At 49.4% G+C, this 16484-nt stretch overlaps 1 protein-coding gene across 1 annotated transcript in view; it reads left to right on the plus strand.

Moving 5' to 3' along the window:
* The window catches only part of TMEM163 (transmembrane protein 163), a 211502-nt gene extending 195389 nt beyond the window's left edge, over positions 1–16113 (plus strand). Inside the window, exons 7-8 of the mRNA XM_033112420.1 lie at positions 9233–9374; positions 13207–16113. Coding sequence (XP_032968311.1) covers positions 9233–9374; positions 13207–13267 — 203 coding nt within the window. The 3' untranslated portion in view covers positions 13268–16113. The remainder of the gene's footprint in view (positions 1–9232; positions 9375–13206) is intronic.
* The last annotated feature ends 371 nt before the right edge of the window (positions 16114–16484 follow it).

Below are 16484 nucleotides of genomic sequence, written 5' to 3' on the forward strand. Positions count from 1 at the left end.
GGGCAGGAGGAGCTTCCAGTGTGGCCTTTGGGATGACAGAGAAAGATCTGTGAAAGTAGGAAACGCACATTTTAGTCTGAACTAGTGCTGGCGTGTAAACAAGGAACTTGACAAACATTGTCACTTGGCCATTGTATTTTTCTTCACTCTTGAGCATGTGCCGTTGCCAGGGGGTCAGGAATAGAGACATGATTCCCCATACCCTGGGGTGAGAGGTCAAAGGGTAAAAGCTTGTGGGTTGGTGGGTGCGTGTCTGCACAAAATAAAGCAGAAATCGTTGGATTTTTTTTTTTTTTTTAAGAAAAGAACCACTTCTTCCCTCTAAAGGTTCTCTCCAATGTGAACTATGTGAAAGTAGACATGCGTGGGTGGCTGTTGTTCTGTTGTGGAGGGGACAGATGACAATGCAGGGGGCCTTTCTGTCCCAAGTGACAAAGCCTAGTGACACGGTGTGGGCTCCGACTCCTCAGCCTGTCCCACGCTGTTGCCCTGCTGGGTGTGGAGCTGGGCTTTTTCACAGTAGGGCAGGCGGGCTGGAAGTCGAAGTGATGTTTCCAGCTTTGCAACCACAGCTGTCCTGGGGGAGAGCATCACCTGTGTGTATGTGTGTGGGCGGGAGGGTCTTCTGATCAGGCCTGAAGAAGCTGGGGGTTACATGATCTGGCACGATGACTGCAAAACCAGGGGACCCCAGAAGCCAGTCTGTTGAGAACTACTACTGGCAGCCTCAGAATTACTTGTGTTTGTTAGAAACAGATTCCTGGGCCTCACCCCTGAGGATTCTGGTTCTGGGTGGTTGAAGTGGGGCCTAGGAAGTCGTCTTTTACGCTGACCCCCCAGCCCATGCAGTGCGCACTGGGGATTTGTGCTGCCTCTGTGGCCACGCCAAGGGGCCACGACACAGTTCCACACCAGGGAAGGTGGACCCTGCAGTGTCCCATATATCCAGCAGCTCTCAGAATCCTTCCTCAAGAGGCCACTTCCAGCAGAGCCTGCCGGCTGCTTCTGCCCTTACATGATGCCGCCTTTCTCCTTACGCTAAGGAGGTCGTTTGCCCATAGGAAACCAAAACGTTTTCAATATAATATGTTTAAAGCAGTAAAAGTATCTGAGACTGGGACTGAGACCTCTACTTCCTGCTTTGCTTTTTCAGGCAGCGTGCAGGCCCCTCTGTGTGGACCAGGCGCCCCAGCCCTGCTCCTTGAGCTCCCAAATGAACCCCTGAGGTTGCCTTCCTTGGTCAGGCCCAGTGAATCAGGATTCAGCCGACATCAGGTCCTGGGTTTGCTGCTGTTAGAGCTGGTGCTGCGGTAACACCAACCAGCAGGGTTGTACGGAGTCTTTTGTGCCTGGTAATGTGCTAGGTGACGTTAGCTGGGAACCAGCTCCCAATGCAGAATCAGAATGTCCTCTTTCTGGTGTATGTAGTGTTGCTGTGAAGAGTCCTGCCGGGTCCCCAAAAGTGGGGTTGCAACTTAAATAACCCTTGTGGTATAAAGGGATAGCTCTTTCTACCAGGGCCAGATCTAAAGAGCCTGTGGCTCAGTCCCCTGAGAATGATGCAAGAATGCCTGGGGCCATAGCCCGGGAAGGTCTGCTTATGTCTCTGTCACCCACTCTGACAGCATGGACTTATAGGCAGTTTGCATCAAGCTGACCCTAGCATATTGTCCCACAAGTCCCTGGTTGATCTGGGTACTCTTTCTTCTCTGGGGCAGAGCCAGAATTTGGGGAGAAGTGTTCATTCCCTGTGATTTTTGTGGTCTGGTTTTTTTTGAATCTGGAAAAGAAAATGCCTCCTGTGGCTGAGGAGTCCTCCTTTTCTTAGGGATGAATAGCACAGGGGTGCTTATGCTAAGAGCCAAAGGCTATGTGGCATGAACCAGGGGTTCCAGCTGTGGATTTGCAGCCACTTTTGAGGTTCCTTCATGCTGCTCCAAGGGACACAGCTCTGCTTGTGCCCTTTAGGCTAGAACAAAGCAGAGCCCGGGCCGGACGTTGGCTTCTCCAGCCATGTGTGTGTTCTATACCTCCCTCTCACATCTCTCTGCCTGGAACATGGGTGATGGGGAAAGGCGGGCGTGGGGGAGACCACATGGGTCAGCACAGCTTTCTGGGCTCCCAGTGGGGAGCACTCAGCAGGGGCTCCTCTCCCAGTCCTGAGTCCTGAGTTAGGTCCTAAGGTTACAAAGCTCCTCTGGGGTCTTTTTGATCTATTCAGACACCGGAAGCCTGAGGGTGGTCTAGAGGTCGGACCCCACCCCCCAGCCCCCAGGCAGGAAGGAGGCCCTTTCTGCCTCCCTGCCCACGACCACCGACCACCGGGCTTGAGCCCCTTCTCAGAACAGTGGGGCCTCGCTTCGCCTGGTGGTTTTACTTAATGTGTTCTAGGTGTTCTAGGTACTAAGTTTCTGTTTAGGCCTCACTGTTCTTCTGACTTGCCACCATTTTATATGGTGGTTTTCTAGGTACTAAGTTATAGAGAAGACCCCAAGCCTATGTTTTTTCTAATGAAATAACTCCCGACTTCATGATTTGCACACCCAAAACTAGCCACGTGAATAAGCAGTATTTCCATCATACTCTTAAACCAGGGAGGGGCCGTTACAAAGAGGAGGGGATGGTTTGAGGGAAAATTACTCCACAAACAGGCTGGGAGGCAGGGGTGAGCGTTCCTCAGGCCGAAGGAATCAGGGTGAGGACACACTTGGGGCATCTGAGGGGCCCGGCGAGGGGCCCGGATGAGTGGCAAGGGCGAATCACGCAGGACTTCAGGTCAAGGGTAGGCTTTGGGATGTTTCGCTAAGTATTGAAACAGATGTGGGTACATGATTAATGCTTTCTGGAGAGCCTTCTGGCTGTGAGGTGGAGGACAGAGTGGGGTAACAAGTTCTGAAGCAGGGAGAGGTCTCCGGGAGCTGAGGGGTGGTGGTGGCTTGGGCAGGGGTGAGGGCAGAGGGGTAGAGGGTGTGGGGATTTGAGGAAATGTTGGCGGCATATATAACGTGGGCAGGGTGTAGTGCAGGGGATCCTGCCGACTTCGCCAAGTGTCGTGCGGGGTGGCAGGCGGGGCCTCTGGTCCCGCTCCCCACACAAGAACACAGGACATGGTGAGGCCAAAAAGGAACACCCACGGAGCCATAGGTAGGGGAGTCATATCTCTATACTCTCGCTGGCGGCTGGGTTGGAGAAACAGGAAACAGGAGCCACACAATTCCCAACCCTCACTGCGCCGCTTGCAGGCTCAGCCACCATCTCCTTGCGAGCCCCCATTTGCTGCTAGCCTAGCCACAGCAGTTATATTAGTGGCCAATGGCTCACTGGTTACAGCTGACGGCCAACTAGCCACAGCTGATGGCCATTTGATCACAGTCGATGGCCATTTACTACCTGAGCCAGCACCTTTCTATGTGAGGCCGAGAGCCTGGAAACTGCTTTTTGGGGCTCTGTCCCCACACTCCACCCCTACAGGCTCTCGCCTCACAATCTACGCGATAAGCGTCTTCCGCGAGGGGCCCTGTGCGAGGAGCCTGGAGGTGAAGGTTATTTCCTGGACACAGCCAAGCTCTCTGGTCACAGCCAGGGTTTCTCAGGGCACCACCAGTACTTCTAGGCACAGCCAGACTTCCTGGACTTCTTAGGGTACCACTAGTCTCCCCGGGCACAGCCAGGGTTTCTCAGGGCACCACCAGTACTTCTGGGCACAGCCAGACTTCCTGGACTTCTTAGGGTACCACTAGTCTCCCCGGACACAGCCAGGGTTTCTCAGGGCACCACCAGTACTTCTGGGCACAGCCAGACTTCCTGGACTTCTTAGGGTACCACTAGTCTCCCCGGGCACACGAGGGCCTCTCAGGGCACTGCCACTCTCTCTGGACACAGCCAGACCTCCTGGACTCAGCCAGGGCTCTCAGGGCACTGCCACTCTCTCTGGACACAGCCAGACTTCCTGGACACAGCCAGGGCTCTCAGGGCACTGCCACTCTCTCTGGACACAGCCAGACTTCCTGGACACAGCCAGGGCTCTCAGGGCACTGCCACTCTCTCTGGGCACAGCCAGACTTCCTGGACACAGCCAGGGCTCTCAGGGCACTGCCACTCTCTCTGGGCCTCTCAGGGTACCACGCTGTAACAACAGCGGCTCACAGTCAAGGTGCTTACATATTCTCAATGGTGGCCGGTCAACACACAAAAGCAAACATCCGCCAGTTCCATTACATGGTGGTATGTTCCCAAACAGTCAAGTGGTCAATTAAATTAGGGATGGAAGGCAATTCCCCATAGTCCATAGTCATTGCCAGGGCTGTCCTGGGGGTGAGGGATGACCTTGACCTCACCCTCAGCTCCCACGGAGGACTCAGCAAGCCTTTCCTCCTGGGACTACAAGTCCTGCATCCGGGCTGCCTCAGCAAGCACTTCCCAGCCCACGGGGCCGCAACAACCTTCGCTTTTTCCGGCCTCTGCTGGTTGGGGAACCGTCCACGTCTTCCCACCCCTCCAAGGGGATCCAGCTCTCCGGCAGCTGCTCCTCCTGGTCTTCCTGCAACTGAGTGTTCATAAGCACAAACTGCTCCACCGCCCTTCGGAGGGCTTTGGCCGACACCATACCCTGCTCGCTGCGCCATGTGTAGTGCAGGGGATCCTGCCGACTTCGCCATGTGTCATGCGGGGCGGCCTGCGGGGTCTCCGCTCCCACTCCCCACACAAGAACGCAGGACATGGTGGGGCCAAAAAGGAACACCCACGGAGCCATAGGTAGGGGAGTCATATCTCTATACTCTCACTGGCGGCTGGGTTGGAGACACAGGAAACAGGAGCCACACAATTCTCAACCCTCACTGCGCCGCCTGCAGGCTCAGCCACCATCTCCTTGCTAGCTCCCCCTTTTCTGCTAGTGTAGCCACAGCAGTTATATTAGTGCCCAATGGCTCACTGGTTACAGCTGACGGCCAACTAGCCACAGCTGATGGCCATTTGATCACAGTCGACGGCCATTTACTACCTGAGCCAGCACCTTTCTATGTGAGGCCAAGAGCCTGGAAACTGCTTTTTGGGGCTCTGTCCCCACACAGGGCTTGGGGATGACTGAGCCATGGGGGTTCATAAGAGAGAGACAGATACAGACCAAGAGCGCTATTGCAAAGAGCAGAGTCGCAGTTTCTGTTACCCCAAGCCTGTTACCCACAATCCCTTGCTTGGTGGTGGTGTCAGCAAAATATGCAGCCGTAATTGTAGCCTCCTGTTAATTGTGTTGTCTGGGATCCAGTTTTACTCATTCATTGATGAGCAGAGCTATGGAATCATCTATAATTATCTGCTCGTGGTTCTTCCCTCACTTTGGGAGGTGGGGGGCAGGATGGGGATTGGGAGCCCTGCCTGTCATTAATGCTGGGAGTTTTCCTGAGGTTCTGGCTCTGCAGGGCATCCTTGTGGCCACGACCCTGGGAATGACCATCTCAGCGTCTGGCCCTGTCTCTCCAAGAAGGAAGCAAGTTCGACAAATAGCTTCTGGGGCAGGCAGGGAGGGTGAGCCCCACCTGTCACCTAGTGAGGTGGCTGGTTCTCAAGCTGGAGCTGTATGGGAACTGGGACAGGCTGACTCCACCAGATCCTTTGTCACTGGGTTGTGTCCTTACAGGAAGCAGATCTTCAGGGAACAGGGGGCGGCAGAGTGTGGGTAAACTCCAGAATTCCCCACTGCCGTGCGGCACAGCAAATCTTGTGTGATTGTTGCTATCAGCACTAGGCTGAAGCTGGCTTTGTATTTTTTAAGGTGAAATGATTTTGTACAGCATGTTAACACTACAGATCAAGCAGAGGAAAATTGTGGAAAGGTACCTGAGGGAAGTTCTGAACTAGGGGCCAGAAGCCGGGCTCCAGTGCCGCTCCAGGGACAGAGGGAACCCTTTCTTTGTGGAGGGAAGAGGGCTGACCCTTCTCTTGCTCCCTCACAATTCTAAAACACCAAGTGTCTATGATGGGTTCCAAGCACAATGAAAACTTTTAATCAGAATTTTCTGCATAAAATTAATGTGCTTAATGATACAGATTCTTATCTAGTCATTAACGCTGCGAATCAAGACAGCCTCAGATGTTATTTTGTGTCCTTAAACTGCTGACAGTGTGTATTCTTGACTGCAGCTCTGGTGTTAACTGAGGAGGCAGGAACAAGGCCGTGGGCATGGGTCGGGTAGGGACGGCACCCCAGAGGTGAGGAACTAATCAGCAGGCCTTGTGCGCTGTGTTGGAAAGATGGGTGGTCTGCTGGGGCGTTGGCAGCTCAGGGTCTGTCATCTGGAGTGACTACAGCTGGAAAGGCTCTACAATTTTGAAGGCTGTTGCCAGGCAGATACAGAATCACCCCTTCCCCGCCAGACCCTGTGTTCTTGCTCTAGCGTTTCCTTGCAGGCTTGTAAGATGTGAAGCTGAAACGAGGCTCTGTCATAACCAAGGATGAGCAGAGCAGAGGCTCCTCCAAGGCGTAGGTGAACCCGGTGGATGGGCCACGAATCCATCAGCCGTGAACTCTCGGGAGCAGCACGGGGTGGGCCGCTGCTGTCAGCAATCTGGGCCTTCCTTGGCGGGCCGAATGGGGGACTTGGTGGAGCTGAGTGGACATCTAGTGGCCATCTGCGGAACCTCATGTCTCTCTGCATCCTTTCTGAGCTCTACGGACTTCTCGGAGGGCTCCACTTGTGCCCATGGCAGAGCTGGACAGAGGGGAGTGGAGGAATCCAGTCTGCCCTGGGCCAGCAGCCATCTCCCTTCCCTATAGGCACCCCAACACCAAACCTCCCCAACTTGGAAATGGCCGAGAGGTAAACGCCAGCCCAGGTTGCCTGTGACCACGTGATAGCCTCTGCTGATACTTTTGGTGGCCTTCTGAGAAAAGATTTTAGTTGAAGACATTTTTTTAAAAAGAGAACTGGTCTGATTCTATTTGTTAAAAAGAACAGGAAGATTCAGGGGATAGCCGGAGGCGAGGGTCAATGACAGCCTGTCATCATGGGAGCGGGTGAATATGATCCTGCTGTGTTGGCAGACGAGGGAAATGCAGCCTCTCCCTTCTCAATGTGGACCCGCTGTCCCCTCTGCTTTGGAATCCATGGCGGCAGAACAGAGGGTATGATATGCAGAGGCCAGAACCAAGGGCAGGACCGAGAGGGAGGAAATTCCAGTGAGCTCTGCGTGCAAAGGGCTAAGAAGGACTCAGCTGGCACAAAGCCTTCCCTTGTGCTGACTAAGGCTGCACGTAGGCCTTTGTGCTTTAAAAACATACAGGGCGTAGCAACGGCTGCTCCCTGAGCTGTGTGGAGAATGGAGGCTGAGCCCATTTCTTCATTGTCCAGAGGTGAGTGAGCATCGAGGAGCCACAGAGGCAAATTACTCGGGGTCCCCGGCTGCAGCCCTGGCCACCCTGAGAAGGGGGAAGCGGGGAGGCAGCATGTGAAGGAAGTCTGCCTGCCTCTCACCTCATGGATAGAGGTGGAGACTTGGCCTTGGGACTTGGAGCTGGTGGGATACATTTTATGTGAAGCTAAACTAACCACCACCGTCCCTGCCCTCCTGCTCTCTGCCAGGGCACCTAGAGAGAGCTCTGTATCAGGCTGGGTGTCCTGCATAGGCGGTCCTTAATGGGTGATGGGTGGAGGAGCTCACTGTGCGTGGTGGGCAGGCATGGCCCAGGTAGACATGGCAGGGCAGGTAGAGACCCTGCTTGGAAGGAAGAGCCCTCACTTGCCCCCATCTCCCAGCAAGTCCTTGCCTCTCTCTCAGCAGTTCCCTGGGCTGGCCTCGGAAGGATGTAGCCCGTTGGGTGGGAGGAAGGGGGAGGGGTTTGCTTTTCCTAGTCCCTGGCACCTTTATTCAGGTGAAATTGGGTTGGAAGGGTTCACCAGAAACCTTGCAGACAGCCTCAGAAGGGCGTGGGGAGCTTGAGCCCCAGTCCACACCTGGCTGAGGACTGGAGTGGTGAGATGACAGAGATCTGAGGGAAGAAAGAGGGTTGCAAGTCCATCAGAGGATGTCATTGCAGGCTCCGGCCAGGTTCTTCTTCTTCCCATTACTGGGGAGCAGCCTGTTGCAGTCTCCTCCTTGGATCTACTCAGGCTCTGCTCAAATCCTGTCTACGCCACACTCGTCCTCTCCGTCTGCATTTAGAACCTCTCCCCTAGGTACACTGGTCCCACTGAATGTATTGAGGGTGTTTGATCTCCATTTTCCTGCCTGAACCTGGAGTTGATGCTTTTAGCAAAAGCATGGTACTTAGGCAGGTGGAGTTCCCCCAGGAATGAAGCAGGGCCTGATGCTGGAGAGGTTCCTGGCCCTGCACAGACCAGCTGCTAGGGGACAACCAGGGCCGCATGGACCCCGAGCTTCCCTGGGCAGGCAAGGAGCCTGTGGCTCATACCACAGCGTGACCCCTGGAGCCCCTCAAAGCCATTCCCTTCCCATGTGACCTTTGAAAACTCATGGGTAAAATAGAAGTGTGATACCTAAGTTGTAGGGACCAACTGACGTGCAACATGCGTGAAAGGAGATTGATCCATGTCTATTAGCTCTAGTTCTGTTTGATTGCCATTTCTACAACCTGGTAGCTAACTCTAGACTTTGCCTTTTTCTTCCTGCAGAGTGAAAATCTTCAGATGACTTGAGGGGACTAGAGGAAAAGGATGTGGGTTCAGGTGGAAGCCTAGCCGATCCCCTCTCAAGCTGTAGAACCTTGGTCAATTTATCTAACCTCGCTCTGCTTAACTTAGGTCTCTCATTAGTAAACGTGATGATCAGTAGGATTGAGAAGATCCCAGCTGGGTATTGGACCCAGCAGACATTCAACAGACTTGAGTCACCAAGTACGAGTAGCTGAATGTCTCCTGTGAGCCAGGCACTGTCCTAGACCTTGCTCCTCATGAGGTCTTCATTCTAGTGTGTGCGAGGAAGGCAGAAGATAAACTCAGACAGGCTGTGTGAAGCAGGCTTAAGTGCCTGGCAGAGGAGGGTGGGCAGGGGGTGATGCCTCTGTCTAGCGAGGTCTCTGGTGACTGAGCAGAGACTTGACAAGCCACGTGGGTGTCTGAGGAGTTGGCTGTCACCTGCGAGCGCGCTTCTGGGCAACGTTCCTTGTAGCACACATTCTGGAATGTGGAGGCATGGCTGGCATTTAGGTAGTTTTCTTGGTGGTTCAGAAAGTTCGCTTGGCACTGCCGTCAGTCTCTCTCTGCTTCTTCCCCAGGGTTTAACTCCCTCGTGGGAGGAGTGATGGGCTTCTCCATTCTTCTGAGCGCTGAGGTGTTCAAGCATAACGCGGCGGTCTGGTACCTGGATGGCAGCACAGGTGTGCTGATTGGCCTCACCATATTTGCGTACGGGGTCAAGTAAGTGCCTGCTTTCCTGGTGGCCATGAGCGCTCCATGTTCCCCCTCTGATGGTCATACCTCATGCCTGTGACCCTCCTGAGCCGGGATAAGGTCAGGGGACTGAAAAAGCTCCCAGCAGGGGTCAGATATTCCTGTGGCTGGTGCCAAAGTGAGGCAAGGACCGTGACAAGAGGCATAACCTTTAAGTCACAAAGGGCATCCTCTTGTCTGTTGTCTTTATTTTTTTGACATTCAATATTTTATATTAATTTCAGATGTACAGCATAGTGATTAGACATTTATATAGTGGGTGCCAAAAAAATGCATACACATTTTAAGAAAGGAAAAAAAAACTATTAAAATTGTAATACTCAATATATACAAGCCATGTGTATACATTTTTTTGGCACCCCCAGTATAATTTAAGAAGTGGTCCTCCTGACTAGTCTAGTACTCACCTGGCACTATACATAGTTATCAATATATTACTGACTATATTCCCTACGCTGTACTTTACATCCCCATGACTGTGTTGTAACTACCAATTTGTATTTCTCAACGTGTTCACCTTTCTCACCATGCCCCCCAACCCCCTCCTATCTATCACCCCAACATATCTAGCACACCTCTGATACCATACATAGTTATTGACTTATAATTCCTTACAATATTATTGACCATATTTCTTATGTTATATACCCTACATCCCCATGACTACTGTGTAACAACCAATTTGTACTTCTTAATCCCTTCCCCTTTTTTTACCCACACCCCCAACCCCCTCCCATCTGGCAACCATCAAAATGTTGCATCTATGAGTTTGCTTCTGTTTTGTTTATTTTGTTCTTTAGATTCCACATATAAGCAAAATCATATTCCATCTGTCTTTCGCTGTCTTACACTCCATCAGCACAACACCCTCCAGGTCCATCCATGTCGCCGCAGATGGCAAGAACCCATTCCCTTCCCTGGCTGAGCAATATTCCACTGTATAGATGTACCACCTCCTCTTTATCCATTCATCCACCCACAAACACCCAGGCTGCCTCCACATTCGGGCCATTGTAAACAATGCTGCAATGAACATATGGATGCACAAGTCCCCTCGAAGTAGGGGTTTGGGTTTCTTCAAATAACCTGACATGGGATTACTGGGTTCTTCATTTTCTTTTCTTATAGCCTTTGTTTAAAAGTCAATTTTGTCTGGTATATGTACTGCTACCCCAGCTTCCCCTTCCCTTTTTATGAAATATCTTTTTCCATCCCTTTACTTTCCGTCTGTGTGTGTCTTTCAACCTGAAGTGAGTTTGTTTTAGGCAGCATATGTAAGAGTTTTGTTTTCTTATCTATTAAGCCACCCTATGTCTTTTGAGTGGAGCATTTAATCCAAGTAATTGTTGATAGATATGTGGCAATTGCCATTTATTACTTATAATTTTGGATTTTTTTTCCATCTTAAAGAAGACCCTGTAACATTTCTAGTCATACTGGTTTGGTAGTGGTGAACTTCTTTAGCTTTTTCTTGTCTGGGAAGTTCTTTATCTCTCCTTCAATTCTAAATGATAGCTTTGCTGGGTACAGTAGTCTTGGTTGTCGATTCTTGCCTTTCATCTTGTTGAATATTTCCTACCACTCCCTTCTGGCCTGCAAAGTTGCTATTGAGAAATCATCTGACAGTCTTATGGGAGGTCCTTTATAAGTTACTAGTTGCCTTTTCTTGCTGCTTTCAGGATTCTCTCTTTGTCTTTAACCATTGCCATTTTAATTATAATGTGTCTTTTGTATGAGCCAAAGGTTAAAGACAAAGAGAATCTGAAAAGCAGTAAGAGAAACCAGTTAGTTACCTACAAAGGAGCCCCCATAGATTGTCAGCTGACTTCTCAACAGAAACTTTGCAGGCCAGAGAGATTGGCATAAAATATTCAAAGTGATGAAAAACAAGGACCTACAACCAAGATTACTCTACCCAGCAAAGCTATCATTTAGAATCAAAGGACAGATAAAGAGCTTCCCAGATAAGAAAAAGCTAAAGGAGTTCATTACCACTAAAACAGTATTACAAACAATGTGAAAGGGACTTAAGAGATTAAAAAAAAAATGAGTAAGAAAATACAGCAAAGAGAAAAACTCCAACCAACAAAGGCAAACACTTAATAAAAGTAGTGGATCAACCAACTATAACGCTAGTGCAAAGGTTAAAAGGCAAAAGCAGGAAGATCATGTGTAATTACAATATATTAAGGGATATACACAAACACACAAGAAGCAAAAAGTGACAAAAACAAATGTGGTGAGGGAGAGTGAAAATTGTAGTAATTTTAGAATGTATTCAACCTTAAGTAGCTTGGTATATATGAAGCATAGATCAATGGAACAGAATGCAGAGCCCAGAAATAAACGCATGCCTATATGGCCAATTAATCTATGACAAGGGAGGCAAGAATATACATTTAAGTAAAGACAGTCTCTTCAATCAATGGTATTGGGAAAACTGGACAGACACATACAAAAGAAACTAGACCACTTTCTTATATCACATACAAGAATAAACTCAAAATGGATTAAAGATTTAAATGGAAGACCCAAAACCATGAAGCTCCTAGGAGAAAACATAGTAAGTAAACTCTTTGACATCGCTCTTAGTAATATTTTTTGGGATATGTCTCTTTGGGCAAGGGAAACAAAAGGAAAAATGAACAAATGGGGCTACATCAAACTAGAAAGTTTTTGTACATTGAAGGAAACCATCAACAAAATGCGAAGACATTCTACTGAAGGGGAGAAGATATTTGCAAATGATACATCCAATAAGGCGTTAACATCTAAAACATATAAGGAATTCATACAACTTAACACCAAAAAAACCCCCCACCCAATCCAATTAAAAAATAGGCAGAGGACCTGAATAGACATTTCTCCAAAGAGGACATACAGATGGCCAATAGATATATCATGAGGGAAATGCAAATTAAAACCACAATGAGCTATTGCCTCACACCTGTCAGAATGGCTATCAATAAATCAAAAAAACAGCAATTGTTAGCATTCCCTTTTGTGCAGTTGGTGGGTGGGATTGTAAATTATTGCAGCCACTATGGAAATTAGTATGTAGGTTCCTCAAAACATTAAAAATAGAACTAGCATATGACCCAGCAATTTCACCCCTGGGTAGTTATCCAAAGAAATCCAAAGCACTAATTTGAAAACATATACGCACCCCTATGTTCACTGTAGCATTATTTACAATAGCCAAGATATGGACCCAATCTAAGTGTCCTTTGGTACATGAACAGATAAAGAAGAGGTGGTACATGCATACAGTGGACTATTAGCCACAACAAAGAATGAAACCTTGCCATCCGCAACAACATGGATGAACCTAGAGCATATTACGCTAAGTGAAATAAGACAGGAAAAGAAATACCATGATTTCACTTATATGTGGAACGTACTACTTGAAAAGAACAAAAAAAAAAAAAAAAAGAGGAAAAAACCCCATTAAATTTACACTTTAAACAATTAGGTGAATTGTAAAAGCAGTTTTCTAAATGTCCACTTTTACAGATTATTAAATATTTAATTGGGAAAAAAGATTACTTGTAGGGGGAGGAGGAAAGGGGAGAATGGGGAGTGAATGCTAGTGGGTTTCTTTTTGGGGTGAGGAACAAGTTCGGGAATTAGGAGGTGGTGCTGGTTGTATGAGCTATGCATACACTATAAAGCAGGGGATCGTATGCCTTAAAAGGCTGCATTTTATGCTATGACCTCTCCTGTGTGCTTCCCCGTGGGCTCAAGTCCCAGGGCTCTGGAGGGTCTGTGTTGGGGTGACCTGTCTGTCTCCTTTCTGCAGACTTCTCATCGACATGGTGCCCCGGGTGAGGCAGACGCGCCACTACGAGATGTTTGAGTGAAGGCGCCCAGAGCCACCCGTTCTGCATCCACATGAAGACCATCAGGACGACGAAAGGTTTCCACAGACGGTGCCAATATTTAACTGAACATCCAATTTCTTTTTTGGAAAGTTTGTGTTCATGGGAATGAGGTCTGCCCAGCAGGTTGGTCTGCACTGCTCCCCTCATGCCACTGCTCCCGTCAAACCCCTTAGGACACCACCCACAGGAGGGGAGACTGGTGTCCCCATCTCCGGTGGGAACTGACCTGTTCTATTTTCTGGGGTAAAAAGGTTCTTGTGGGTAGGATAAGATCTCAGCTTGGCAGAAAGTTCTTCTGTGGTGCTCCAGGACTGAAATGGATAACAACGGACCAGACCCACCTCCTCGGGACTCTGAGGGGCCCCAGCCACCTCGTAGGTCTAGTCTCTTACCTCCTGTCAGAATTTAAGGGGAGACGGTACGTACCCTTTTGTCCCTCACCCCTCTACATACCCAGAACCATCAGTATATTTCACTTCCTAATTTCTATCAGTGTATTTCATTAATTTCATACTGTTTTACTAACCCTCTCTCTCAATAGATTTGTTCAAAAGGAGACCATTCTATTTTTAAAGTACGTAGTGATAAATGTATGAGCTTTGCATGGACGAACTAAAGCACACAACCCTTTCTTGTACATTCAGAACCTGAACATACATGTAAAGACAGAATCCATTTTTGACAGATGTGAAACTAGTTTATTTGTAATAAATAATTATATAATCCATATATGCATATATCTATATGCTGTGTTAAGTGGTAATGATACATTACAGTCTGTTAGAGATGGGTGACTCCTCTGTAAGGAACAGGATGTCTTTAGTTTATCACATTAGGTATAGATTCTGTAAAAATGTTCCCCAACATACAACAGTCTGTACCTCTAGCACTGCTGCTTGTCCAGGCGACAGTGTCTGACCAATAAAGACCTTTACCTGTTTTGTATGGTACAAAGAGGAGTTATCTTTGAGAGTTGTCACCGTCGTGCGCAGGTTTTCCATTGTGACTGAAGGGTGACGTGGAAGGGTCACTTGTTCCTAATGGCGTGTAAATGGACACCTGAAGGACTGGCATGGTGGGCTTTGTGGCCTCTGTGGGGCACGCATCCCTGCCACTCAGGTGAGGAGAGTGGCCACGCATTCATTTGGTCATGCCCGAGGCCCTTGGAGCTGACTTTCCCGGAATTGACGGGGGCTGCTCCCCTCCGTCTGTGCCCCATCTCCCACCTGGCTGTGTCAGGCTGGTTAAGAGAGGACGGTTTGCTCTACGAGGTCCCTGGTTTAGCCAGATGCTTTCAGCCTGGCTTCCTCCAACCGTATTTTGAGACGTGTCCTGTGGGATGTTAACATGGTACACGGAAAAAGGGTAGACTGTTTGAACAGGTCTGGGAAATGCAAGATTCAGGAGGTTTCTTTTCTGCAGGTTTTCTCATTGTATTTACTATCCAGTGTGGAAACTCAGGGGAAGCTAGGATGTCGCCTCCCTTGAGCACTCGAGTTTTTCTTGGCACCTGTTTTGAGATTTGCGTTTCACCAAATCTGCCATACCTGGGGCCGGCATGGTGTCTGCATTGTTCAGCAGCTTGGAGCTCCGCCGGCTTCAGAGGCTGTGAGCAGCGCTGAGCCATGCCTTCCTGCGTCACCAGGAGGCAAGCCCTTGCTGTGGCACCGACTTGACCTTCCGTGTCTTGGGCATATGCCTAACTGAGTGCTCACGGGCCACTGAGCCCTGGGTAAAAGAGTTCTCTTTGTGAAGGGGGTGAGGGGCATGTATTCCAGGTCTAACAGCCCTCAGCACTTTTAGGAGTATTTTACCAGCACAGCCTTAAATAGTTTGAAACATCTGAAGTAGTACAGTTATCTCAACAACAAACAAACAAACAATAAGACCCCCATTCTAATTCAGTCCCCTTGCAGGTAAATGCCCTGAAATGAGTACTGGCAGGTGTGATATAAGGGAAAGACTACTCCACAGTCAACTCCTCCACGCCTGAAACAGACCTTCCTGTCAGCGTCTACAGCAGTGTTTGCCAACGTGGGGGACGCAGCGGGGCTGTGTTCTGCAGGAGACCGTGCGACCCACCCAGCCCCCAGAAAAAGCACTTCCACCCGTCAGACAAGAAAAGTTTATTGAAAAATAAAGTTCTCCCTAGTTTTCTCTACAACAGTGGAAAACAAAGCAGTGCTCTCTATGCCGGTACAGTACATTTGGACAGCGACACCTCATTTGCAGAATCCCACACTACTTAACCTCAGAGTGAAGAGCAGGAAATGGTTGTACCAGGAGGTTTTTTTGAAGACACAGATGCAAACGGCCATTAGCTTAAAGACATCAAGGTTGTGACAGCAGCTACAATAGACAGGACACCTCACCATCTCCTTTGGCATTGAGTGCTACACTACCGTCTGGTTAATACCTGGCCAGGACAGTGAAGCAAAAATGCTCCCCAAGTTTGTTCCCTCTCCCCTTTGGCAGAGGTGGTGAAGTTCCCATGCCACTGTCCCAGCCAGGCTGTCAGACCTCCAGCATGGCACTGCTCACCATGTGCCCCGCCCCCCACCTACCCACGGTCCTTCCGCCGTGCCTCACCAGCTGCAGGGGGTGGGGGAGATCACCTGATGGCTCCACAAAATCGGGGCTGGAAGGAATGATGCTTTGAAGAAGGTAAATTCCAATCTTATACCCACAAAAGTTTAAGACTGCTGATTCAGCTGAAGAGAAAACAAAGGAACTTAAAAGACGCGGGACTGGCAAATTCCTTCATATTTCACAACTGCAATCTATGCAGAATAGGGCCAAGACAGGGGAAGAGGTACAGCTCTTAGTATGTCGTATGTCAGGGCAGTAAGAGGCTAAAACTCCACTAAAACAGGAAGCAAGCTGGTATTTAGATGACTTGGGAAAACGGAACCATGAGCAGCCTCTGGAAAATGGTTCTGAAGACACTCTCCCTGCCACCAATGTTTCCACCTGCGTAGTGAGATAGTCTAGGGGTCCGACTGGCCTGGGGGAGAGGTCCCTCTTCTATGGGACTGGGACCAATACAAACATGTCAGAACGAACCAGTCCGGGAGTCTGATCCTTGGGGACTGGACTGTGAAGAAACCACCCTGGCCAGCAGGGGACAGAAAAGGGACTTCCTAGGGAATAAGTTCAATTGGTCATTCCTTTTCCCTTACATAAAACAAACAAAACA

This window comes from Rhinolophus ferrumequinum, chromosome 8 (assembly GCF_004115265.2).
Source record: "Rhinolophus ferrumequinum isolate MPI-CBG mRhiFer1 chromosome 8, mRhiFer1_v1.p, whole genome shotgun sequence".
In the NCBI taxonomy this organism is placed as follows: domain Eukaryota; kingdom Metazoa; phylum Chordata; class Mammalia; order Chiroptera; family Rhinolophidae; genus Rhinolophus; species Rhinolophus ferrumequinum.